Here is a 27,541-nt window from a genome sequence, read left to right on the forward strand (position 1 = left end):
TCTTAAATACTTAAATACTTGAAATTTCTCGTTTAGGGTGTTGTGAGACCAACTGGTGGCTATGCAGTTATGCTGAATTGGACCATGTCAGCTGTATATGGCCTCAAACCTGGTGAGGTAATTCTGTTTATATGTCATGTAAATGTTTTTTAATGCCTTTTGTTACTCCTAATTATAATTTTATTTATATTTCATTTTAGGTATGGTGGGCAGCTTCTGATTTAGGCTGGGTTGTTGGTCATTCCTACATTTGCTATGGACCTCTCCTTCACGGTAATACTACAGTTTTGTATGAGGTATGATTCAGTCTAAAAAACCCCCTCTTGGAAATGGCAGCATCTCCTTCAACTCATGATCCAGATGATCCTGTTTATGCCTGTCCATTCTTCATGCCATGGATATTTAAATTGTGTGTGTATCTTCAGTGTTTATACTCTCCCATCTATTACAGTAATTTTTAAGGAAAACTTCACTGTCCTTCAAGCTTGTCTACATTTGTGTGGAGGGTGATGGTTAGCAGTGTAAGGAACCCTGAAACAAAAGAACTAGAAATGACAGATGGTGGAGTGTACCTCTGTTAATGATTAAACTACCTTTATTTTGGAATTAGGAGAGGGCGTTGTGTTTTGCATGTCTTGTGATGAAAAATACTTACTGGATCTTAGTTGGGTGCAATTGAGAGCCGTATGCTTGGAACCAGAACTTCTAATGAGAATTGTGTTTTCTTTCCTCTCTCTCACTCAAGGAAACTGAACCCAAAACACAGATGACATTTGGGACTTAGTCCTTCCCTTCAGGGGATGAAAACTAATGGGGTGGAGAGGAGACCAATTAGAGTAGGAGACCAATTAGAGTGGCCTGTGGCATCCTTACATTGCTGCTCAAAAAAGTAATCATGCTGCCCTACGTTGTTATTTTTACAGAACTTATTGCTGATTTTTCTGAATAACAAAGAGCAAAAACTTCACCCAGTAGCAGGAATGCACATTGTAGACTTAAATATTGTGTTAGCTTGAGTATTAATTACTATAGTCTAATTAATGTTTAAGTGCCTAATAGATGGTAATTAGATTCTTCATTCTAAGGGGATTAACTTAGGACTACCACCAGAGCTAATTAGAAGAGGAAAGTGATGTAAGAAAATTGGCAAGTGTTTGCAGATAATAAAAAGACTTTGGTAGTTTTATAGTGACTGTTTTTGAACATGGACGGTGTGCTAGGCCAAATTAAAATTGTTGCATGAATTGTCAGAAGAGAATCACTGCAGTGAAGAGGTTTTCATTCTAGCAGGTGTAGAGTAAGCCAAGAAGGAATAGGAAGTGAAATAAGGAGTCACAGCATTTTTTGTTGCATAGTCATCTTACAGTGAAGTTTTATCCTTATGTGAATGCATAAGGATAAACGTGATTATTGTAATTGTAAAGGTACCTCTGAGTTTAAACTATTTTAAAAATAAGAGTAAAAATCTTACTTTTTTAACAGTGAACATAAAGAAAAATTAGAGTTAGTACCAGGTTGATCTGCATATCTGCTTTGTGATTATTTGCTCTTGGTGAGATTGTTATTAAACAGAAATAGTACATTTCCCATTTTTCTTCTCCAAGATGCCGCTAATCAAGGCTTCAGACAGTGTTCATGACATTAGCGTCATCTTTTTGAGGGTTAATAATGGGAGAAAAAGGAAGGTGTCTGTACACACAGGAATAAATGTAATAAAGAGAATAGTGCATATTTTTCATCTGCTCAGAAGACTGTATTAAGTATTCAGAAATTCCTATTCAAGTCTCTTAAATGGTTGCCAAATTATATATTTTGGGTTAGAGAGTCTCACTGTTTAGCCATGGGGGAAGAACATCACTTTCCTTTTGCTTGTGGACAACCACTATTGAATGTAAAGTGTGCTGATTTCAAGTGTTTTGTTTATTTTTAAATTACTTAGGTGACAACTTGTCATTTTAAAAATTACTATGGAAATGATGCTTTTAGTTTTCACTTGCTGTTACTCCATTTTCAAGAGTGCAAAAATAGTGATGAATTCTTTTGAATACAAAAGCAAGTATATTTTATGTTTTTGTTTGTTTGGTTTAAATAATCTGTCCTGTGTTGTTTTTCTCCAAAACAACAGCAACAAATAAGTCACCTGAAGTCTCACAGCCCACTGTGGGTTGCTCTTGCTAATAGGGTTTCAAGCTGTAAGCAACAGTAGTATTAAGAGACAGTCTAGTTACTATTTGTGGTCCTATGATATCAGGGAAAAGGCAGCATTGTAGTTCCAGTGTTTGGGACTTTGAACTAGGGTAAGGAGGAGGATACCCACACTTGTCAAGAACCAGGCATTAAGGACTTCATTTAAGTGGTCTAGGTCAGGTCAGAGGAGGATCTACTGTCCCACACAGAGCTGTAGCATCTTGTGTGCCTGGAGCCTCACAAGGCTCTCCGGAGTCCTGAATTTGCAACAGATTTGCAGGGTACATAGCAGCAACAGTTTGAAACTACTCTTCTTTGGCACAGTTCTTGGGAAATATCTAGCTTTTCCTGCTGGTTCTGTAAGCCAGTATAATCAGCTTACAAAGCAAACACTGTTTCTGAAGTCTGGCAGGGATCACTCTGCCACCATCCATACTGATTGTGGAGCAAATTCAGTAGGACATGTTGTCTCAAGTCTTCAGTGGAGCTTTGGCAGTAGGGTCACTATCAGAAGGCTGAATATCTGTGAGCATATTCTTTTGAATCCTGATATGTCAGGATTTTGTGTGTGCTTTGGCATCAGTAGGTTTTAGTGGCATGCACTACATTTTCTGCACAGAGAGAATTTCCTCATCATTTTGGATTTAGTGGTAATTGAAGAGCCCATTGTTGTTAGGGGTCAGGCAGAAAGAGAATTGATGCATGCTTACTCTTGCATTTTATTATAGCTCTTCTTCTGTGTCTCTTCCCTCAAGTAATCTATTCTGGTGGCTTCTCACTTTCTCCATACAAGAACTTTCCTATTCCCTTGGTAATTCTTGGTGTCTGTGAATCTTTTTTGATAATCATGTATGAAATCGTAAATCATCAGCACATTTTGTCTCAGGATGTCTGCTCACCTGTTTGACATCTCATAAATTGCATGCTAAATCTAAGTGCATCCAGAAAGATTTTCCTGACTGTTTGTCTGTCTCAGTCTCCTGGTAGGTCTTTTCTGTGGGAATCTTCCTGGTTCATACAAGAAGTATCTGTTCTTACTTTTCTCTTTTAAATTAGGTGAGACAGATCACACTCTTTCTGACTGCCCTGGTCCTGTTTACTGTGCTCTCATTTCCTGTCAACCATAGATATTATTGCCAGTAACTTTTAAAAATCAGTTTTCATCTCCAGTATTGATGCGAATACTGGTCTCGAACTGATCCCTGCAGAAATCCAATGGAAGTATCTCATTTGCTCAGTCCCCAGTTGACTCAGCAGTCTGTCAGCATATTCTGAATTCAATTACCCTGTGGTTTGCTGTTTATATTGCTAACTTCTAAAAACAAAAATTGCATGTGGTAATAAGCCTTCATGGAATATGGTAGTACTTCTTAAAATTTTTGTATAATAAATTACTCTCTCTGGCAATTTTACTTGTAGGTTTTGAGCTCTGAAATTTATTTGGACTGTCTCAGATATGTGTTACAATCTGATTATAAGGAAGATTAATTAAGGTGGAAACAAGACCATATGCCAAAGTCAATAGCATGGATTTTATTTATCAGTAAATGTGAGGTAGAGAGAGAGAGATAGAAAGAAATATAAAAAAGAGGAGGGGGGAAAGAAAGGGAGATAAATTAAGGGAAAGTTAGTCACCACCCCTGTGGATCCAGGGTGTCCTGTTCATCCTCTTCTGGTCTTCTCTGTGGTGGGTGTCCCATCAAACATAGAATTTAATGGTTATTAATATACATTCAGGTGTACATGGGAATGCCCAAGCACCTCCCCTATGAGGGAGTTTTACACTGTCTTATGCAGCAGAACCTGAATCTGTTGCAAAACTTTGAATCACTTGCAGTCCTATGGTATAAGGCCTGAGGAATGAGTCTGGGGACCTTTGGGGATCCCTGATGGTTTATGGATTTATGGCTTCTGAGACATGAGAGTCGCCTCTCATGTGATTGTCTGATGGTGGTGAATGTGTGGATGTTCACTATGTCTTATGTGGACCAGAGGTTTTGCCATCACACCCCCAAAAACTCACCTCCTCCCTCTTGGATGCATTCTTCTTTCCCACCCCTGTTTACTTCTCCTTATACCTGAGGTAGCTGGACAGTAGTGCCACCTTTATCTTATCTCAAGTTCCCTTAGGTGGCTTTACTCACAGCCAGAATTCCCATAAGGAGGCATATTTGGAGGGATGGACTTTGGTTACAGATGAGCTTCTTTGTGCACTTTGCTACAGTGGGCAGAGTCCTTCAGTGATCTTAAAAATATTTGAACCATTAACCATTTCAGTCTCACACATTATGTCCATTTTTGTTTATACATTTGCTAAACTCTGAGCAGCTTCCAAGACCACTTGGGGAATTTTTCTGCAGAATCTGTAAGAATATTTTACACCTGTGCCAGATTTTTTTTTCCCCTAAATGAGTTCCTTATTCTCTGGGTTATATTTCCTATCAGCTGTCAGGTGAATTTTCTCCTCTTTCTACTGTTTGTGTTTTATTTGGTTTTCTCCTATATCTGAGACTGGTAACTCCAAACCTAAACTGCTTTAACTTACCTGTGACATAAATATACACCTGTCAGAATCCTGCATGTTTACCCAAGCACTCCTGAAGATTTAACAGTTCATGCAGAAGAGACTGTCAGGCTCAGGCTTGCTGGAAGTTTGAGGCACAGGCATGTCTGTGACATAGCTCGGGCAGAGATCAGGTGTGAAGCAGGATCTGGGAGGGAGTGGGACCACATAGCCCTTTTATGGGCTCTGGATATTTACATTTGGTTAAAAGTAAATACTTTATTACTGGCTGACTAACCAAGTTCAGCTTGCTCCACAGCTAGATGTTTTGGTGTCCAAGATGGTTGATACTAATTCAGGTACATAATTACTTAATGAGAAGCTTGTGGCAATTTGTTGTTTTCCAGGGTCTGAGGCTGTTTCTCTAGCCCTAGTGGTGTGGGCTTGAACTCTTAACCAGGTGCCTACAGATCTGCAGGTATAGTGAATATTACAGGGAGAGAGTGTCAACTTGAGCAAGCAGGTTCATGATCAAACACTGATGAACACTGTGATGAAGTGGTCTGCTAGGGAGATGTTTCAAGACAGTCTGGTAAAAGATTTTTCTTTGGGTACTGTGTGTTATCTGACAGGAAAAAGGACATAACTCACTTTTTAAGCAAGTATCATTTTGCATTTCTTTTTCATAATAAAGGATAGGCTAATTGCAGAAAGAGGGCTTTTGGTGTTGATTATACTACTCTTCTACTTGGACTGGAAATTTATTTTCTCTCCATTTGTTTCTCACTGCCCACTTAATCCTTTTTAAAAAATGGCTTTTCAATTGTGCATTCTGTTTTGTCTTATTTTTAAAATCTTTTGTGGTGCTCCTCTTTTTTGAGAACGCTTCTCACCAGGAGCAGTATCTCACCATAAGGGTGCAAAACCACTGGTACATATCCAGCCTTGGCTGTCCTGTGTTCTTTGAATCTGATTAATGCTTCACCAGTGCTCTTGCCAGTGTTCAGGCCCAGCTGGATGCAGTAGGAAAAGTGTGTGTCTCTTGACTTGCATGCTCTCTCAAAGTTCATCTTCTGAGCATGGCCTTTCTAGTGAAAAGGTTATGGTGATACCTGTGGAGCTGAAACTCATTCTACATTTACATCACCTTCTAATTTCAGATGCAGTTCATGCACTGTGGTAATTACACTTACAGTAATATTGTGACTATATGATTCTGTGCTGACTACTTATCATATTTTCAACACCACAAAGTATTCTTGATTATTTTCTATTAGGATTACTTACCATTGAACAATTTGTCAGAAATGATTACTTCTGTTTAAAATTCTCTTGACTGTGCCCTTTGACTAAGCTCAAGAAAATCCCAACCCCAAACCAGATCATAGTCTGGTAGCATACTAAAACAGGATAGGGGCCCTTCAGGATCTCTCCAGGCTTCATGTGGGGTAGCATGGTTCCAAAAAGTCAGTTGTAAGCAGCTAAGTGGGAATCTTTCCAGATTTGGGAAAAATTTCTAGATAAGAAAAAGCTATCTGTGCATGGGAATGTAGCTGCAGTGCCACTGTGTCCAGAGACTCCTTGTTCAGAGGGAGTGTGGATGTTTTCTAAACTGCATCTCAGGGTAGATATAGACATGACTCTCACTGCTGCCAGTGCAAAGCATATCTTTGTGTCTTTCTTTTCATTTGCATGTCCATTTTTCCTAATTTTCAATGTAGTGACTAGTATGCGCTGTGTTCGTGTAAGGCATGGTTCCCAAAGCTTGTGAATTTATTTCTACAAGTGATATATTCACAGTATTATTATTTTTAACAAAGCCTCCTTTGAAGTCTTACTTGGAATTACTTCTGTTGCTGTGCTACCACTACTGTTACGTGCTCAAGGCTTGAACTGTCAAGGAATTATGAGCTATTTTTATCCTGTGACATTTTAAATTATTCTCTCCATAGGGGAAGCCTGTGGGAACGCCAGATGCTGGTGCCTATTTCCGTGTGCTAGCAGAGCATGAAGTGGCTGCCTTCTTTACATCACCAACTGCAATTAGAGCAATCCGTCAGCAGGACCCTGAGGCAGCCTTGGGAAAGCAGTACTCGCTGAAAAGGTGAAGTAAGGATACACTGGAAGCAGTTTTTTCCAGAAGCAGGCTGCATGAGCTAAGAGTGACAGTGTCTGGGGTTTTGCCCACCTCTGTAGAGTGCTATTTTAATCTATTCCTGAAAATTTAGGTGTACACATATCTGCGTGCCAATTTCTGCTGATGGTTTTGAGGTGATGAAAGCTGTTAAAAAGTCTATGACTCTAATGTTAAGAGCTTTTATTGAGTTGGGATTCTTCTCCCATCTTTTACTTTACTCCCCTGTGTTTATACTCTGTAATACCATCTTGGATTATGTCATCCCATACTGCTTTTTCCACATGACCTCTCATTTTGTTAAGGATGCACAGGATCTTTAGTATTTGTTTAATCAGAAGCTAGTCAGTATTTTAGTTGCTGCCCCAAAATTTCATTATTCTTTATGATTATGTATCCAAAGAGCTGTTTGCCGTCTTGTACTGCTTTTAAGGTGCTTATCACTATACTATCAGCATGCTTCAAAGTCTTGGCTGAGTTCATCCTCATAAATCCCCTGTGAGGTGAGAGAGTGGTATTATCTGTATTTTGCAGATGGGAAGCTGAGTCAAAGAGAGATTAAGGCCAATGTCTTCTGTTTTTGAAGACACAAAATACCACTGAAATACCACTGTTTCAAAGATTGTAGTACTATATGGTTAAAATGTGGTGTTAGCATTATATTTATGAAGTGTTTCTCATAGTAACTTGGATTTATGAGTGTTCAGTACTTCTACAGACCAAGTTTCTGTATCTTATGGTAAACATTCTAAAAATGAAAAATATGTGGGTTTGGACCACATCTAATCTTGAAGTTGAATGATTTGCTCAGCATGAAACGGGGACTGTGTCAGACTGTACAGGCAGTATTCAGTCACAAGAACATCTATTACCACACTTGTTCAAAGAGAAGGGAAGCTTCATTAGACCTCCATATCTTAATTGCTCAGGAAAGTTTTTTATTAGTAAGCTGGATTTTTTCCTGAGGTATTCATTACAAGCTTATCATTACTTTCTTCCATCTGTTTTGGATGCTATCATCAACCGTTACTTCTCCCTGAAATAAGAAAGAAGCTCATTTGAGACATTTATGCGCTATTGTTCTATGACATTTATTGACAAGAAAGTGATTCAGATTCTAGAAAATTTAATTGCTGTTCCTTGGCATTTCGTAGACAATTACTTTGTCTTCAGAGTATTCATTTAATGGGAAATCTGCTTACCTGCTTTGTAAATTGTCACATTCTCTGGCCAGATGAGAATTCTAGATAAGAGTCTCCTTGCAGTATCTGTTGCCACAGATCTAAAGAGGTATTTCATCATTCCTAGTCAGTCCTATCAAATGAGCTTCTACACTTGTCTACAGCTTTAGTTGTCTCATAACTCAGCTTTGGACCATGTAGTTCACTGGGATGTGATGTCTCTTTACTAAACCCTCTAATGCAGCATTTAATATCTAGTAGGTACAGTTGTTAAAAAAGTCTATCAAGTGATAAAAAATTCCATTCTAGGGAAATACTTGGATTTGGGTCTTACTTGGATAGACTTTTCAATGTCAAGTGAATTCTGTCTGATTCAGTTTGAGAGCAGTCTTACATTTAGTTCATTTACTTGATCGATGATACTTTCTTCTTTGTTTCATGGTGAAGAGTCTTTGAAATGTCTTTCTGCTACATGCACTAAAACGGATCCTTACTTTAGAGGCTACATCCAGCAATGCAGTCCTGAAAGAGGTTTCTGCCATGGTACATTTTATTTCTGAAGAGTTCTGTTAAATAAATGGTAAAGGTCAATGTCACTTTAAAAAAATAATGTTAAAAAAGACAGTTACTGATGAAGAAAAGAGGTGGTAGGCAATGCCAGCTTCCATACATAATGGAGCATTTGATTTTCATCAGTAAACTGAATTATAAACAAACTTGTGTTTTTTTGAAATGATGTAAGTGAAATAAATTTCTGTTAAGAACTGATGCTTTTAGCATCACTGGCCTCTGCACAAAATTATATGTATGAGTTTCCCAAAGGTTCTAGTGTGTATGCTTTAAATTTCTTGTGTCTATTGGAGCCAAATCTTGACATTTCTTTGCTTTTGACACAAAATGCCACCTATGTCTAAAACACAGCTCATGCTCAACGGTAAAACAGAGGTTTAGTTTTTAGTACTGTAGGTCAAAAGCCCTGTTCAGCCAAATATTTATAGAGATCTAAAGACATAGCTTTTGATAATATCCAGTGCTACTGAGCATTGCTGCCTGTCATGTTGGAAAAACAAGTAACATCCAAATTCCATGAGCTTCGTCTACCAAAGCATATTCTGTTCAGCTTTTTGAATCCTTTCTCCTCTTCAGAAGTTAGTTCCATAATACCAAGCCATTAACTCTTCCCATATTTGGAATCACACTTTATCCTACAATTGGCATAATTGTTGTGAGCTGGATTGTTTTAATTTCCAAACAATTGACAAGTGATGGTTTTACATGAAATGTGGCAACAACTCAGCAGTTTAGATGAATGTTCAAGTAATCTGCCATTTGTGTCCCATAGTCTACTTTGCTTGCTTGACTTTTGGTCAGCTGAGAATGTTCTGCAATTTTATATCAAGAGCATTTAAAGATTCTAGGTTGTCCATCTGATGCTAGATAATAATGGACTTTAGAAAGAAATATGAGACTGCATAAAAACTCTGCAGAAATAATGAATATAAAGTAGGTAAGAAACTTCCATTATCTGTCTCGTAATGCAGGAACAAGAGGATGTGAAGTTAAAGTAGGAAATTCAAAACTATTTGAAGGAAATATTTTCTCACAGAATTGACATTTCACATATGCTGCTAAGAGGATATGTGATTAAGACCCAGAATTTATTACAGTTGAAGTATGTAATGCAGCTGCTGCCCCCTAGTCTGTGCTGCTGTTGGCCTGTCCTGGTGGAGTCCTGAACTGTACTCATGAACAGACTTTGTGGATCTGAGCTGCAGCTGTGTTCTGTGTCTCTGTCACCCAAATATCCAGTGCTGGGATTCTCATATTCAAGGTAACATCTGTTCAGGGAAGGAAATGACCAAGTACATCAATGGAGAAAAATCAGAAGATGTGAAAACATTTTTTTAAAATTTTACATGTTTAAATAAATAATTAAACAAACAAATAAATGAATAAATATATTGTATATATATATGTGTGTGTGTGTGTTTGTTTGTATATTTATGTATGTATGTGGTCTCCACATGCAGTAAAAATTAGTAAGAACTCTTTATTTCCAGTTAATGTTTAGAGGTGCAAATGAGCCTTCATTGCTGTATTTTTAGGAAAAGAAGCTTATTTAATATCATGCAGTCATGCATATAGAGTTTTTCTTTGCCAGAATACCCCCCTCCAAACTGGTGTGTGCATTCCAGAATTTAAAAAAAAAGTTACAAAATATTTTAATTTGTAAAAGTGAACCTCACATTATTACCCATATGAAAATTTAAGTTTTTGGTAAACAGTTTGGAGGTGTGGTTTCTTCTGTGCTTGGAGTTACACCTAAATGTATCTGCTCTGTTGAACAATATTTATTGCTTCAGGATCATTAGGAACATTGATCTGTCCCCTATATGTCAGGTGAAATTTGAAGTCCATTCTGTTGAACTCCTGTCCAGGGCCTAAAAGCTTGATTGGCTGAATTTCATGTTAGGAATATAGTTTTCAGAACAGCTGAGGACATTCATTTAACAGAGAGGCTTTAGGACCTTTCTTCTCAATTAACTGCATTGCAGGGATAGATGATTGCAGTAAAGGTGGACTGACATGCTTTGAAGTTTTAAGTAGGCTTTTAAAAAATTGTTCAGTGGGACATTTCATAGCCATTGCCATCCCTTGTTTTGCTATACTCTTTGAGAGGATAAAATAATTCCATGGTTCCTATGCTTAGACTTGTGGCACTTTGCTCTGATACTCTTTTTGATGGTTTTGTGCTTTAAGTTTGCCAAAGAGCTAATTTTTCTTATTCTCATAACATAAAGTTGATATTTAGCCTGCAGATTAATAAATCTGATTATTAAAGCTGGCAATTCAAAAGAGAGGAATTTTGTTTTTGGCTCAAGGGATAACAAGATATCTTAACTTTTCCTAAGTCTTTAATGTTCTTGGTGTTTGTCTAATTTGCTTTCTGGATTTCATTTCCATGGAAAGATGAAACTTGTACATCCCTTTGAAGTGAAATTTGTGTCATACTGACCAGATCTAAGAATTCTCTCTTTTTGTGGCTACAAATCTACTGGCTTTACAAAATCAGTGCAGTTTCTGTCCACTTTTGAAGGACAAGAGTGAAGTCTTGTTCAGCAGTTGTCTTCATTCAAAATGCACTGAAGAAAGACTTAAAGTGAAACAAAATGTCAGTGATGTGCATCTGGCTGTGGGAGATTGTACTGCAATGCTAAGGAAGATATCTACCAAGTTTCTGTGTACAGAGCATTTAATTATTTTTTACTTCAACTAACAGTTGCTTGCCTCTGGTCTCCCAAAGCCTTTGCATGCAGCAGATAAAGTTTATTTTATATGATGAAGTATTAGGTAGCTTAAATTAATGCTGCAGATATTCTAGTTGTTACTTAGTAGGAAAGAGAAAACAAAAAGTCCACCTTTGTCTTTTCCCTTGATCTGGGACAGTGGCCAGAGACATTAATTGTATTCATTATCTTGTTTTCCTTTCCATATCCAGATCAAGATACAGACTTTATTTTTATTTAAAGGTTCAGAATGATGTTTGTAGCTGGTGAGCACTGTGATGTGGACACACTAGAATGGTCAAAAAGAGTCTTCAAGGTACCTGTCTTGGACCACTGGTGGCAAACTGGTGAGTGGTTTAAAATACCCTTTGTAAAATACAGTGAGTATTTTACAGACTTGTTTCCTGATTCTGAAGGTGAAATTGTTTTTTCTTGCAATGAACTTGTAAATAAATGTAAAAAAGAAAAAATCAACCAGGAAGAATGGTTTTTGGAAGTGGTCTGAAAAGTGACTTCAGGGTATTTTAGAAGAACGTGACATTTGTAAAAGCTATATAAAAAAAGAAGGTATTTTCTGGTACCCATGCTTACAAAAGAAGTTTGTATCAGTATTTTCCCAGATGTGTTTTATGTTGTTTGCAAGTGTGACAGACTTTTTGCTATTTAAGTCTTTTAGGTTTTTTGCATATACAATTTGTGTAATTGAAAACAAACTATCTGCTACATAGAGTAGACTCCTTGGTCTTTAATACTGTTCTGTATGGATGTCATCCAACTTCTAGTGATTATTTTAGAGTGTTTCCTATTTGTTTCACTGCAATGAAGGAATAGGAATGAAGGTTTCCTGGCAGGACTTGCTACTTGTACCCTTTCCCTGTCTTACTTGAACTGTGCAGAATTGAACACAAGACTCCAGATGTGGTCTCACTAGGGCTGAGCTGAGGGAGAAGATCACCTTGCTCAACATTCTGGTCACATTCTTCCCTTTGCACCCTAGGGTGCCACGGGCCCTCCTGGCCACAAGGGCACTGCAGGCTCATGGTCACCTTGTCATCCACTGGGACTCCTGGGTCCTGGATCACAGCACCCTTTGCCACAGGTGTAAACAGTCTTCCCTTCTGCTCTTCACTCACCTCTGCTTTAGCAGAATACAAAATAAATGCCATTAATTGTGAAAAAACAAGTAGTTCTGTCACGTTCATCCTTATCTGTCACTTGTCAAAATGTTGAAAGTGGATTTCTGTGCTGGAATAGCCATTTCAACCAAACAGTATTGGATTTCAGTACATGAGGTTAAAGGTGTATGTACTGAATGTGAAATATTTTACAGAATAGATAACTGGCTGTTTAACTCATTAGAAATAGGCAAGGTTAGTGACTGATGACAGAATAAGGACCTACAGATTTAGAAATAAAAATTCTCTGAACTATCTATAAAATAAAAATGCAGCATGCTAAAAACACAATAAAAAACCCTAATCACTTCTATCAGGAGGAAGTTGAAACTATTGGCTGTGTTATATAAAGTTTTTAAAATGCATTTTTTATAACAAAATGAATTATCTTTTATTTCGGCATTTAATTGCAGCTGAAGTTGTAAATTGCTGTTTTGTTATACCTCAGATTGAAAGTTTCTGACTTACTTCTACATTTGAAAATGTTTTTGACCTTTGCTAGTCTGACAAATTGGTACTTATTCCCAAAGCTGATATTAACTGCATTCTTCCAAAACAAGAGCATTGCAAAACTCTGAGAAATTCTGACATCTTAATTTTGCTGGAAAACTGTAGATCTTGCTTAGGCAGTTATGTTGGCTCTTTGAGCTGAGGCTAAAGCAGAAGATGGAGGAGGAGAAGTATCTGGGTAAATAATGTTTCTTTCATAATGGGGTAATTTCTATTCCTTTGTTAATGACTGAGAAAGGTAAGGAAAGGATGAGTTTTGTAGAGATGAGAAGTGACTGTCATCATTTGGAGATGGAAATGAGTGTGGGGGAAACAAAAGGCTGACAAAAGTATTATAAAATAGGAGTGTTAACCACTTCCTTTTTCAGCTTTAGTAAGATGTCTTCAAAGCACTTGGCCCCTTTGCCATATATATAACTAGAAAGAAATTAGTATGGACACAGAAACGTAGAATTCTTTCATTTGTTCTTGAAAGATTTATGGTGTGTATTTGAAATCACTGTGAATTGAAACAGTACTTTGAAACAGAAGAAAGCTTTCATTAAGGGAATTCAAAGCAGCTACACCTGGAAAAGCTGATTGCTTAAAACTGATTTGTGTCAGTACACCTCCATCAATAAGACTAATTTTAAATGTTAATGTTTGTGTAACCAGTGTAGTAAGCACATCTTACCAACTGTGAATGTAAGTCACAGGATCAGTGAGTGGCAAGGAAGATTTCAGGCAGTAAGGACTGGGAAGAACTTGCTGTTTTCTTTTGAGGTATGAAAAATGTTATTTTCTGATCTTCTGATCCTATGTTCAGCTGTACCTGGAGAGAGGATAATTTTGTTTGGGTTGGTGCAGGTGTTAAGTTTTTGCTTATACAAATTGACACTTAGCACTTCAATAGCAATTTTCATCTTCAAAGTCATTGTGCAAACACAAGCAATTAATGCTTTTGACACCCCTGTGAAGTAAGTACAGTTATTCCAGTCTTGCAGACACTAAATAGAGAAAGAAGAGTATCCTGCCCCAAGATATCCCAAAAGCCTTAAATTCAGTGTCAAAAAAATTTTTTTTTTTTTTTCCAGAATTTTTCTGGTCTTATTTACATAGATTTTCTGATTTATTTTTTTTTTCCTGAATGGAAACTGTAAAACTGTAATGCACATTTTGGACCTTGTTTTTTCTCTCTGTGTTCTAAGACAATGATATAGTTGCTCTGTTTTAGTATTGCAGGTAGTTAAATTACAAGGAGCCTTGCCAAATTTATTTGAAGTAGCCTAAAGAGTGTTTGGATTTTATCTGGTGTGTGACTACCCTCATTCTGAGGGAGGAGCCTCAATAGACAAAGAAATGTGAGTGTGGCTTACCTTGATTTTGGAGCTAGCTTTGAGTTCTAGGAAAAAAAATAGGGAAACAGCCAGGAGGTTGAGCTGTGGAAGCAAAAGGCTCTGAAAGTTTTGTTAAACATCTTCAGCTGCTTTCATGTTAGCTAAAAAAATGAAATTCTGCCAAATCAGTTTTGACATTTTGAGAAAATGGTAAGTCAGATTTCCATTTCTTCATAACAAGTATAGGATATAAAGAATTTTTTCTCTTGATGTTTTTAAATAAAAACGTTTTGAGACTCTGCCTTTGAGGATGTATAGGAAAATTCAGATGAAATATAACTGAAGCTGAAAATTCAGGGATAAAATATGGCTTGCATAAAATCTCAGTCAATAGAAATGTTTCCATAGATCTTTAGTTGAGTACTATGGAAATGAAAGTTACAGAGCGTGCAAGTGTAGTAGGTTCAAAGTGGAGTTATCTACTATTTCCTGAGTATCAGCTCACCAGCAGGCAAAACTATGAAACAATTGTGTGCATTTTGTGTTTTCATGGAAGCAGGCTGCCTTATCCAGGAAGGAGTAGGTTTCTGCAGCAGGCATTAGGACAAAAATCAAGTGGTGCTTGATACATTATGGCTGCTGACAAGGAAGATTATACTGCACATTGTATTATAGTGCACATCCAATTGTATTGGATATTCTGAGACAGTGTGGTAAAATTTTTGGGTAGGAATTCTCCAAGTTCTGTAATATAATTAATAGTGTACTCTATCCACTTTTAAAATTATTCTTTTTCTTTATCTGTGTCTTACCTCTAAAACATGTAAATGCTATGTTGGTAATATTTTTTATTAAGATGTACTGCTGTTAGGTAATTATATGTAGTGGTTTAATAATGGTTATACAGAGCTTTTATGAGGACTGATACAAATGTGTCATTGAATTCAGTGTGAAAAATATGAATCATGGATAAGTGTACTCAAATGAATATATTTCAGTGGACTATTCTGAGGCAATCAAAGAGTTTGTTAATGTGATCTCCTAGCAGCATGACGTGGTCCCCAGACTTCAGTTTCCAATGTGTTGCCTTGGCAACATTGTGTACAATCTCCTTCGTATAAGTATCTGGAAAGATGGATTTTGCAACTAAATTGTTAGCTAACCTTTTAGGGTTTGCACTGAAGAACTGATCTTTAAGTGAATTACCTTGTCAGGGAAGACCTCCACCTCCCTTTTGTCAACTGGATTCCACATTTTGTTCTTCAGTTACCTTCCACTTTGCCCCATTTAAAACTGCAGATCAATCCAGTGATTTTGTTCAATGTTATGAAATTCTCAGACCCAAAGCTACTGGGAAAGGTAAACTAAAGAAAGGATGGCTGTTTGATTTTCAACAAATAGTCAGTTCTTGACATTTTTTTGGAGTGATAGAAATTCAGTTCTGGAGTTACAGGGACCAGGAATCTGGAGTTGAAATGAAAGAGATTAAACAAATTTATTCATAAGTCTGGGCAACTGGTTTAGGTTATCAGGTGCCTCAGTGTAGACACAACTACTTTCATGCTTTTTAAAGATGTGTGCATCCTGTCAAGACTCAGATCATATATTTTTAGTGCAAGCTGATAACCTGCAAACAGTTCTACAGAAGTGGGAATTACTTGGCAGAAACTTCTGCTGCTCTCCCGTCCTGATTTACTGAGTCTCCTGATCATTATTTACTGGATAAATGAATTTATAACAGGCATTCAGGACATTTTCATGTCTCCCCCTGGAGACCTGCATTCTGTTTTTTAAAGGTATAAAGAATATAGATTGTTTCAGCCATCGTTTGCTGTTTAGTAATTGCTTGTGGACTGTGTATCAATAGTAGCAGTATCTCATCATTCCTTCAGTGTCATCTTACGACACCCAATTCAAACAGGTTTTTGGTTGCCCTTATTGAAGGAGAGGGAGGAAAAGGGTTTTTTAGTAGCCATGGGCATTGCCAAAGCAGAGACTGACCTTTCAGTTCTGTGTGGTTTTCCCATTCTTGGACATCAAAGAAGGTATGTCTGGATTATATACATATTCTCTAGGGTGGTTTTGGTTTGAATGAATCATTACAGCTTCATAGGTTTATTGTGGCATTCAGTGCTGTTCACTGTCTTTTATATTTCACAAAGTGTCTTTTCTCCAAAAATATTTTTCATTTGAGGGTTGTTCCAAATGTGTATTTCACATGGCTTTCAGTTGTCCAATGCATTTTGGGAAGTGTACCCAGATGCTGGGTCTGGGGTGTTGTGGCTTGAATAAAAAAAAAGTTTTAAAATTTTTATTTATGGAATTTATTTCAATTTGAACACAGTAAATCAGTAAATGTACTGCATCCTTCTAGTAGAAAAAATTTTAAAAAAGCATGCATCTCTGTACTTTACATTTCTGTGAAGGTTCTCTTTTCCTCATGGCTATACTCTGCTTTTCCCCTCTGGTCAGCTCCTCCTCTGTGTTGATACAAATTCATTATTAGCTGTGCCACTGCTAGTCTGCCTCATTTGTGCTGACATTTTCCAATTTAGAATTGATAAAAAGTGTGTATTAATCTTTTCTGTTCCCATTTGGCTTCAGTTTCCCAGTGCTTATGAATCTTAATATTTTCTGAATGTCTTTCCACATGCAGTCAGGGACAAAATTAATATGGATGAAGTATAAATGTTTTCCTCCTTAAAATTTCATTGATATGGTTTAGATGATTGAAAATAAAAGAACTGTCAAGCAGTCTTAAGTTATGAAGTTGAGCTATGGGCAATATTTAGTGTGCACTGAATATTTGGGCTGCATTTAGGCAAATGAAGAAGATGAAGGGACGTGTTTAGGAATGGGTATGTTAAAATAGAACAGTGCAGTCTCATCTCTCTGAAGGAGATGAGCTGTGACAGAGCCTCCAGTTTGTATGACTGTGAAGATGTTTCAGCTTGTTGAGCTCTGATCTCAACTGCTTTTTTATGTTGCTCAAAGTGAGGGTAGAAAGAGAGTGCCGATAAAGATACTTGAATTGCACAGTAGTAATTTTACCTGTCTTTTCCATCTTGTCAGTATTACAATGCATGCAATGTGTTGAGATTCCTCAAAACAATTAAACAGTAAAGAGTTAGCACTGAGATGTGTAATTACTTTTTAAATTTTCCATTTACCTCTTAGTATTTCATCATATATCAGTTATGATGTCACAGAAGAATGAAAATAATTTGAAATTTATTTTGTCTGAAAATATAATTTGATGCATTGCCTGACTTAATGCATTTTTAAACGTGTCATCTGACATCAGCCAAAAAACTTTCTGTTCTCTAGTCTTGGCTGTCATTTTGCTATAGGCAATTTATAAGATGTACATTATAATAGCATATATAATATTTGGAGGCAAAGGACCCTAGTGTATGTGCAAAAAGAATACATATACTTCTGGTGATTCATTACTGGCTTGGCAGTTAGTGATAACCAATTATTTTCTGCTTTGGTTTTAATATTTGTTTAATATTGTTTGGCCCACAAACCCTTAACTAAACTAGTTGGACCTTCCTTGCAGTTATATTTTGTACATTTATTTTGTAGATTTCATTTAAATGTGCTTTGAAGTCTTCAGAGACCTTGTGTATTTGTATAATACCAACCCCTACAGTTTGTAAGTATTTTCTGTGATTGGATAATTGTGAAAGTGAGCCTTGGATGAATTTTAATGGATTTGGGCATTGATTTTATTTTCAAAAAAGTGAATTGAATGCAGGAATAGAACTGGTGTATTGGAAGTATTTGACCTTCACAAATGTGGTATGTATTTATGGTAATAGATACGTTATGACTCTAAGTGCTTTAAAGCATTTAGAAAATATTAAAAAAATTCTTGTTTCTCTTCTAACCTTCAATTCTAAGAATAAGCATGGAAATGCAAGCACTTTCAGAAAATACATTACTTTATAAACAAAATGGATTTCTGTTTTGAGAAATGGAATTCAGGTTTTCAAAACATTTAGCTCATTTTGTCACTTTGTTTTCCTCATAAGTCCGTGAATCTTAGTCACACTTTAAAAAATTATTGCTTCATTTTCTATCTATATCTCTTTCCCATGTTTTTTGAGTGGAGTTTCTGTTTTGCAGTTTCTAAGTAGAGAAGTTAGGCAGTTAAGAAGAGCTTTTTTAAGGTTCTGTGTACAATTTAACCAAGTGAGAAAGGTAAAATTTAATTTTACTTGGGTGTGAAGAATAGGTGAAAAACACTGTTGTTTTTCCATGAGGCTTACTGTTAACTTGCAGAGGTTTTATGTTCTGTTTTATAGAGTGCTAGTGGGATGAAAAAACATATTTTGAAGCCACTTCAAGATAACAAGTTCTTCTGATCTTCTGCCAAATGAATGTTACCTAAATTGTAAGCAGCCTGATGGACAAGGTCATGCTTTATATGTGAAATTTCCCTCTAAATAACATTAGAGCAAGAAAGTCTTAAATGAAAATCTTTCCAGTTGTTTACTGCTTATTCTTTACCCTAGCTTTATTTAAATTTGTGAGGAGTTGAAAAACTCCTTGTAAGACAAGTGTGAAAACCTTGATTACAAATCACCAAACTTGCATAGCTCACCTTAAAGCTGATACTTCTGGAGGTTTTTGCTAAAGTAGACCCCTGCTCCTCACCATATTTTGTTATTCTCTACACATCTGATATTTATTGTGCTGATGCTGCATGTGCTTAATTCACAAGAGGAATAATTAAAAATGCAGTCAGATGGAGAAAAAATGAATTATAATTACAGTGAGTGTTTAAGAATTTTTCTGTTGCATGTCATAGTCCTCAGAAGCAAGGAGTGAAATAAAATACTAAACAATACATGAAAAAGTTTTTGTAGTTTTTCTACTAGCCACAAAACCTTTTATCATTTAGGATGACAGACTGTCTTTAATCTAATCTAATGGTGTATGATGTGTGAACTGGATTTAATTTCATACTTCTTTCTGACACTTGATAAAATTGAATCAGGGTATCCTTCAAAATTTACAGTTCTTCAGATTCTTCAGTCCTTGCTGTCTTCTTGTGGCTCCTCTTAGTTTTATGTTATAATTTGCTGTAATACCATGCTAAATATATTGCTAGATAGAATTTCAGTAAATGTAAGCTCTTTCATGAATTTTACTTCATTTGATGACAGCTTAAATAAAATGAAGAGGAAATGAGTAAAATGGATGGGGAGGTTCAGAGTATAATTATCATAGCTCTGAAAATAATTTTCTCTAGCTTTTACTCTTAGAATGTGGTAAAAATCATGGCATAGCAATATATACTAACAATATGGGTGCAGCAGTGCTGTGGATTTTTGTGGCAGCATCACAGATCACATTGTATAGGGATTATCCAAACTGTCCTTATCTGTGCCCTTTGGTGCTCTGGGATAATAGTGGCCAGGTGTCATCTCCTTGTTTTTGTGCTGATGGATAATTAGCATCAGATTGTTTGTACTTTAATACCCAGCATCAGCCATGTGTGCTTAGTCTTTTTACCCATTAATAATACAATGTGTCATGCACCATTCTGGTGTAGATCTCTTCCAGGGAAGCAGGGAAGAAAGCAGCTTGGCAAATTGAAACAATTTACACAAGATATTTCTGAGGCCTTGCTGAAGGCCTGGCTGAGCTGTACTGTACAGAGGCTAAAGCAATTATCTGAAATTTTCTTCCAACATCAGTAAGCCTAAGACTGATCTGGTGCTTGGGCTACCAACCTGCAGCATGACTATCTAGACACAGTTTGTCAGGGTTAACAGTGCTAAATCCAAGCTGTGAGTGAGGCAACTTACTGCTACTGCAGTTAGAAGCTTGCTTGGCTTTTAGTGATAAAAGACTGATGGAAACTGACTTTGCTCTGTGCAGTTGTGTGCTAAAGGATGAAGGAAATGAGGTCTGTGTGAATACTTGATGATCTGGCCCCTGAACCTTCAGGACACTGCCAGTGTATACTATTTCTGTGATGTGTTAGATTCAGTTTTATTTTAAGGAAGCACAATGGTATACTGTGGTCCAGTTTTTGAGTCCTGTAATTCATCTGGTACTGTGGTTTTCTGTTTCAGAATGCCCAATAGTTGTTGCCTTACTAGAAAGTATTTTGCTGTAACTTTATTGAATTCTTCATTCACTCTTTCTGGCATAATGAAAGTGACCACTGTGTGGAGGGAGCATATGGAAGGAATCTCTTCAGAGGTGCATTCTTGTGGTGTGAGTGGATTTGTAATGAGTTGCTGCCTAAGCTTTCCTGCTTCATAGACTCTCTTTTCCATTTTATCAGTGCAGTCTGTTGCTGTAGTAATTCCTTTAATTCCCCACAATAACAGTGACAGCCTTGCCAGAAGAATGGTTCAAAACAGCATAGCCACAGTGAGAATTTTGTGTATTCTATTTATTGCCTTCATTAATATGTTAATGTAGGACAGTTGCTCCTTTTTCTTCTTTCCTTCTTCTGCAACTTCCTATCTCTTTTGTATGTTTTTAGTGTCTCTTCATTGCATTCTAAGAAATTCAAAGCAGATGGCTTTACATACACCAGCTCAGCACAGCCCCAGCTCAAATATTCATGCCAAAATGCAATGTTTTGCCCAAGTATTTCCTACCAAAAAAGCTAATATTTCAGCAGCATAGCAGTCTGCTGTGTTGAGGAATATGAGACACTGTATCAGGAGTGTAAGTGGCACAGAGTACGTAAATGGTAGATTTTCATCTTGGAAGTCCTGAGTTATTTCAAAACTGTTTATTTTGATTGAACTTGACTGTTGACTGTGAATGAGAAAAAGTTTTGAGCACAAAACCTACTAGCTGTTGCTTTGCATAATTTGGCAGAACACAGCTTCTGCAGATCAGACACGTGTGTAGGTGGAAGCTTTCTGTTTAATAAAGTCACAGACTACCCTAGCTACTCATAGAAGAGTGCACTTTTTGCTTCTGGATCAGCAGCACCTTCTTTGGCATAACAGTTGTTTTCCAAGGTGCAAATACAAAAAAGTTAATGTATCAGACTACTCATTAGCTGTCCAATTTATACTGGATATTTAAATAATATTGAAATAGCTTTATAATGGTATCACTCACTGGTAGAGTGAGACAAAACAAAGAAGGTCACATCTGTGATTATTGAGGACTATTTCTTTACATTAGCCCTTATCTTGAAAAGAAGAAGCATAAGGAGGGAGTTGGGACACTTGAACAGCCTTGATTTTAAGGCCATCTCTCAGTAACTCTGTCTTTTCTGTCTCAATGAAGTGATTTTCATTATTCTCAGAGTTACACCATATTGTTTTCATTATAACTCAGAACAGATGTTGAATTCCTTTACTAGACTAGCTGAGAAACATTGTTCTCCCCATATAAAACATTGCTCTTCTAAATAGCTGTTTCATTGTCACATCTTAAGGTGTTATGCAGAAAGGAGATTGGTTTTATGATCTGGTTGTCCCTGAAAAGCCTTTCACAGCTGGAGGGCAAGCTGACTTGGTAGCTTAGTGAGTGGACAGTTACTGTGCAGATGTTTGCAAAAGAGACTGTAAGACAGACCTACTATTCTGTTCCTTGCATTTAAAATGGAAGTTTCTAAAGTCTTCAGCACTGGAAATCTGTCTAGGTGCTGTGCATTAATTTCAGAGAATCTTCAGCTATAAACAAATGAGTGGCAGGTAGGGGATGTCTGTTTGACTATGCAGAAACTTGCTTTAAGGGATAGGTGGAATACAATGTACACTTGACAAGTGTTCTACTTCTTCAGACTGTTGCTGTTTCAACTTTTCAGACCTGAATCTTGTAACCTGCACGTAGATCCTGATTTGAATTGTAAAGAAACCAATCTTAATTGAAACCCAAGATTCATAAGTAACTTTATTTTTTGGAAATCTATAATAAAGGGCCACACAGTATTTTTATTACACATAATTGTTAAGGAAAATATCTCTTTTAAATAACACTTAAAATCTTGGGTTCTTCTGAGCAGTGATGATTTCTTTTCAGGAGGATTTTGAATTGAATTCTCTTTTAAACTCTGACTGTTTTCTTGGTGATAGAAAAAACTGTTCTAGAAAGAGGCTGTTGTTTCTTAATAGGTTTGGGAAATTGATATTTCAATACAGCATCCTCTTTGAAAGATAAATGTTGATTTCCCAAGAAATGTACATCACAAAGCTTCATGCTGTCCTTTGACAGTGCTCCTTTGTGATTCTATATTGAAGGGGAATCTTTAGCATTCAGGAACAGCTAACCTAACCTAAAGAGCAGATGCTTTTGGGATTCCCTCTCTGAATTATTATCTGATCCAAGTACCAAAAACCCTGTATCTTTTTCCATGTATATAAAAAGCCTTACTGCCATGTGGGAACCAAAGGTATGGCTTAGAGATTAGAGCACTGGGTAAATGTGAGAATTATATATCCATTGATAGTTGAAAAGACAATAGAAGAAAGAGCAACAGTTTTAAAGACCTTTTCACAAAGTTTTAGAACTTGTGATTCTCCAGAATAAATGGACTTTCATTTAGGCTTAGTCCCTGTTGTCCAAAAAGCAGGTAAAAAACCAGACAAGTTAGTACAATGAAGTTTCCTTTCAAGTTTCTGTTGATTTCATTAGCAGTGTACTAGAGAGTCAGGCAAACCCAAACTAATTTTCAGTAATTCTTCTACTCCCCTTAGGGCCTTTGGATTGAGATTCTTGATGGGAAATGCTTGTCAATTCCCAGTCCATACCAATGTTACTGGCACATCAGGCTAATACTGGTGCTGTGTACCCTGTTTCTCAGTAGCAAACCTAATTCCTGTGTTTTGGTGTTAGGAGACTATTGTTCTTGCCTGATCTGCTGCAGTATATTTTGTAGCTCTTGCTGTGCAGTATGTAAAGCAGCATGTGCACTGTGCTTCCACTTCTTCTCCTCACACAGTCAAAAAGGAAACTCTCTGTTCTATCATCTTTTCCAATTCACTGTTCCTTCTGTTGCAAGTAAAAGAAGAAAGTTCTTCAGTACAAATACTGTGCAGAAAATAAAGCTCCAAAACTGTTGAATGCATTTTGTTTTTCTACAGCTTCTCAGTGTGGTTATGGATGGGGTATGGTAGATCATTTTGATATTGTGTCACCACTGTAACTGCAGCCTGGGTGTTCTGTGTGTTAGAAGAAAAGATTCCCCCACAACTGTGCAGGGAATTTGCACTAAGTAGAGGGTGGAATGGGGGAGGATTAGGAAACAACAAAGCCAACTTTTTAGCTTGTCTTTTTTAGCATGGAGGGTTGATAATTTTTATTCTGTGTCCCACAGTTGTATTTAGGCCCTAGTTCAGCTGGTTTAGTTTAGTTTTAGCTGTAAATGCTAAGCTTTCACCTACTTACTAACACTGACTGTAAAAACACTGCAAGACTCTGTAAGTTTGTTTTTGTTTTTGCTTCTTTAATCACTTGAATAGACACATAACTTCTGAAGTAGAAGATAAATGCTATGGAGGTTGAAAAAAATTCACAGCAAAAATTACTTTAATTTCCTGGTTCAAGCATACTGAAAATAGGTTTGAACATACTAACTAGAAATGTATATACATATACATCTGCTTTGTTTGCTGGGTGGCATGGACTATGAATTCCAGGCCAAGTGACCTGAGACATCATCAGAATGATACAGTCAAGTTTTTAAAGTAAAGTCTCATCCTGTGTTCCTGCTAATATCTAAAACCACCTACACTTTGTTTTCTGTGGTTCAGAGTTACAGCAGCATTTCAAAGTAATTTCTGTAGATTGTTTCCTTAGAGGGGAAGAGTGAAGAGCAACTGGGATTTTTTTCAGTCTTAGACTCTCTTTTATATGACTTGATAGTATTTATTCTTCTTCTATGGTAACAGCTCTGGAAGTATAAAAATGTTATGTGAAAAGAGAGGAAGGTGAGGAGGGAAGGATTTCTAGCAGCTTAACTGTGGGGATGATTAGGAAGGTGTCAGTATTACTGGAAAGCATTGATGACAACTTTCTGGCACTAGTGGAGGATCTCCTGAGGAGTGGTGTGCTCCTCAGCCTTATACTAACAAACAGGTAATGAATGCCTTGTTGAAGATATGAAGGTTGAGGGCAGCCTTGGATGTAATGACTCTTGTGGAATTCAGTAGTGGGCAAGGAGGAAACAGAACAGCAAGGCTGTAATCACGGACTTTGGGAGATCTAACTTTAACCTTGAAAGGTCTTCTTGAAAGAATCCTGTGGGAACAGATCCTGCAGTGAAGAGGGTTCCAAGGGAGCTGATTGATATTCAAGGACCACTTCCTCCATACTCAAGAATGATGCATCCTGATGAGCGAGAAATCAGGCAAAGGGGGCAGAGATCTATGTGGATGAATTAAGAACTCCTGTCATTACTTAAGTGTGACCAGGAAATACACAGGAGATGGAAGCAGGATCAGGCCAATTGGAATAAATATAGAGAGGTTGTCAGAGTAAGGAGAAATGAGACAAAGTTAAACAAAGACAAGTTGGATTGCTGGATTCTGCATCTGGGATGGGGTAACCCTGGGTGTACAGGCTGGGGAATAAGAGGCTGGAAAGCCATGCCATGGGAAGAGACCTGAGGGTCCTGGTCAATGGCAAGTTGAACACGAGTCAGCAGTGCCCTGGCAGCCAGGAGGGCTACACGAATCCTGGGGGGCATCAGGGACAGCATCACCTGCTGGGCAAGGGAGGGGATGGTCCTGCTCTGCTCTGCACTGGGGCAGCCTCACCTCCTGTGCTGGGGGCAGTTTAGGGTGCCATAGTATAAAAATGATAAAGCTATTGGAAAGTGTCCCAAAAAGGGCTACAAAGATGGTGAATGGCCTTGAGGGGAAGCTGTATGAGGAGCAGCTGAGGTCACTTGGTCTGTTCAGCCTGGAGGTGACTGAGGTGAGATGTCACTGTGGCCTTCAGTTTCCTCACAAGAGGAAGTGGAGGAGCAGGTACCAATCTCTTCCCTCTCATGACCAGTGACAGAATTCAAGGGAATGGCATGATGTTGAGCCAAAGGAGGTTTAGATTGGAAATTAAGAGAAGGCTCTTCACCCAGAGGGTTTTTGGGCACTGGGACAGGCTCCCCAGGGCAGTGATCACAGCACCAATCATGACAAGAGTTCAAGAAGTGTTTGGACAATGCTCTCAGGAACATGGTGTGATTCCTGGAGGTGTCCTGTGCAGGACCAGGAGTTGGACTTCAGTGATATCTGGGAGTCTGTTCCAACACAGCATATTCTATGATTCTGTGAATTCTAAATCTTCCATTGTTTGTCTAGGAATTTTTTTAAAAAAAATTTGGTGTGCTGAGCATCAAAAAACTTAGGACTAGTAAATACTGAATGGAACTAAAACCAGCCTTAACTGATGGTGTTTTTTTTCTCTTAATAGAATCTGGTTCTGCAATTACGGCTTCCTGCATTGGTTTGGGGAACTCTACAACACCTCCACCTGGACAGGCAGGAAAACCAGTGCCAGGATATAATGGTAAGACTATGCTAAAAATGTTCTAGGAAAGGACATTGCCTATATTCCTGAATTGTCATATCTTGTAGTGAAAGAAAATGATAGTCTAATAATAAGAATTTTCCTCCTTCCTGCTTTCTTGTGTGTTGTAGAATGTGATTGTGAATAAAAAATTCAGAGTCATCCTCAAGAAAATTGATCAATTACTTTTGCCTTTGTTATATGAAAAGGCTAGCACATACCTTGACACATTGCTCATCTGTACTTCTACATGTACTTCTGCCCTTCTACACAACTTGAGAGAGTTGTTAAGCAGACTGTCTTTCAGTGGAGCGTTTTTATCTCCACCCAGGAGAAATGGTAGGCTATGGACCAGCACAAAAAGGATGAAAACTCATTGTCTGAAAGGTATTTGCATGTAGAGGTGCAGCGACAGGATTAAGAATGCATAAGCTACATAATTAATAATGCATATTTAATACCTGGGAACCCTGATTTTAACACAATTTTAAAGAGTTACTTGAAATCTGAAAAATAATTACATTAAAGATCAAGTGGTGTTCAGAAAAAGTTCTCACATCTTTGGTCAGAAAGATCTAAGCTGTTATTTTAATACATGTAAGTGGTGGTGAGCATTAAAAAAAAAACCTCAAATATTTTTAGCAGCTCTTGGTTTTGGCACTTACAGTTATGGAATGAAGATGAGCAATAGCTTAAAAACAAGGCCATGAAGTTTCTTCAGAGTTTTAATAAGTAGGAAAGGGTGAAAGAATGTAATTGCATCACATATGTTATCAGATGATAGTCAGGACTAAGAAGAGATATGAGAAACAAAAATATAAACATTTCTGATGAACATTTTGGAACATTGGGACTAACATAAGTAAAGATTATCTTCAAAGAGAGTGATGGAAATGTCTTTGGCATACCATATAAAGGAAACAAAAAATGAGCACTGAAATTCACTAAAGATTTTTGGAATAATTTTACTTCTTTCAGTCTTTGACCAAATATGTCCTGTAATGCAGCTATTCACAATCTAGCGATTTTTAAAAAAATTACTCTATTTTGGCTGCTGTCTTGCTGTCATGCACTTCTCTTTGGTGTTGTTTTCCTGCTGTTACTATACTTATTAGAGGAGATCCTTTTGCCAGTTAGAAGATACTGTGGTTTTAGTTTATACACCCACCTCTAAATGGCTGGTAAAGACATGCTGCAATGTAAAGGAAGTTACCAGATCTACTTTTTTGTTTTTGAACATGTAAAAATTATTTCCTATTACATGTTGCTTAAAAGAAACTGATTTGTTGCTGATTTTTAGGGACAAAGGGAATAACAGTTATGATATCAAAGTGTAGTGGCACAAATTGCATTTAAAAGTGAGTCAAGATAAAATATTAATTTCTGTTGCCTTTAATCAGACATTATACTGTGCTTTTGCCTTGATTTGCTTGAACCTTTGCACTATATATATAATTCCCTTCACTATATATAATTGCAGTGCACTTTCAGACTGAAGCAGGTCCCCCATTTTGAAGAAACAAGTCAGTTCTTCAGTAATTCAGGTGTGAGCAGCATAGTATCTCACTTCCCCAAATTTTTCTACATTGAAATATGTAGCTTGCAAGGAGAAGACTTAAATACTGGGGTTGGTACCTTGATCAAACAATTACAGTAAACTGATTAGATTTTAGTTAGTATTATAAAAATAGGAGAGAAAACACTGACAGCTACACAAGTGGGTCTGTGTAAAACTGTCCTTGTGTCTGTGTG

General features: G+C 37.2%; 1 protein-coding gene across 1 annotated transcript in view; it reads left to right on the plus strand.

The window, feature by feature from the left end:
• ACSS3 (acyl-CoA synthetase short chain family member 3) overlaps positions 1-27,541 on the plus strand; it is a 64,701-nt gene that overhangs the window by 19,590 nt on the left and 17,570 nt on the right. Inside the window, exons 6-10 of the mRNA XM_050988016.1 lie at positions 37-117; positions 201-296; positions 6,643-6,794; positions 11,536-11,639; positions 25,694-25,789. Coding sequence (XP_050843973.1) covers positions 37-117; positions 201-296; positions 6,643-6,794; positions 11,536-11,639; positions 25,694-25,789 — 529 coding nt within the window. The remainder of the gene's footprint in view (positions 1-36; positions 118-200; positions 297-6,642; positions 6,795-11,535; positions 11,640-25,693; positions 25,790-27,541) is intronic.

This window comes from Serinus canaria, chromosome 1A (genome assembly GCF_022539315.1).
Source record: "Serinus canaria isolate serCan28SL12 chromosome 1A, serCan2020, whole genome shotgun sequence".
In the NCBI taxonomy this organism is placed as follows: Eukaryota; Metazoa; Chordata; class Aves; order Passeriformes; family Fringillidae; genus Serinus; species Serinus canaria.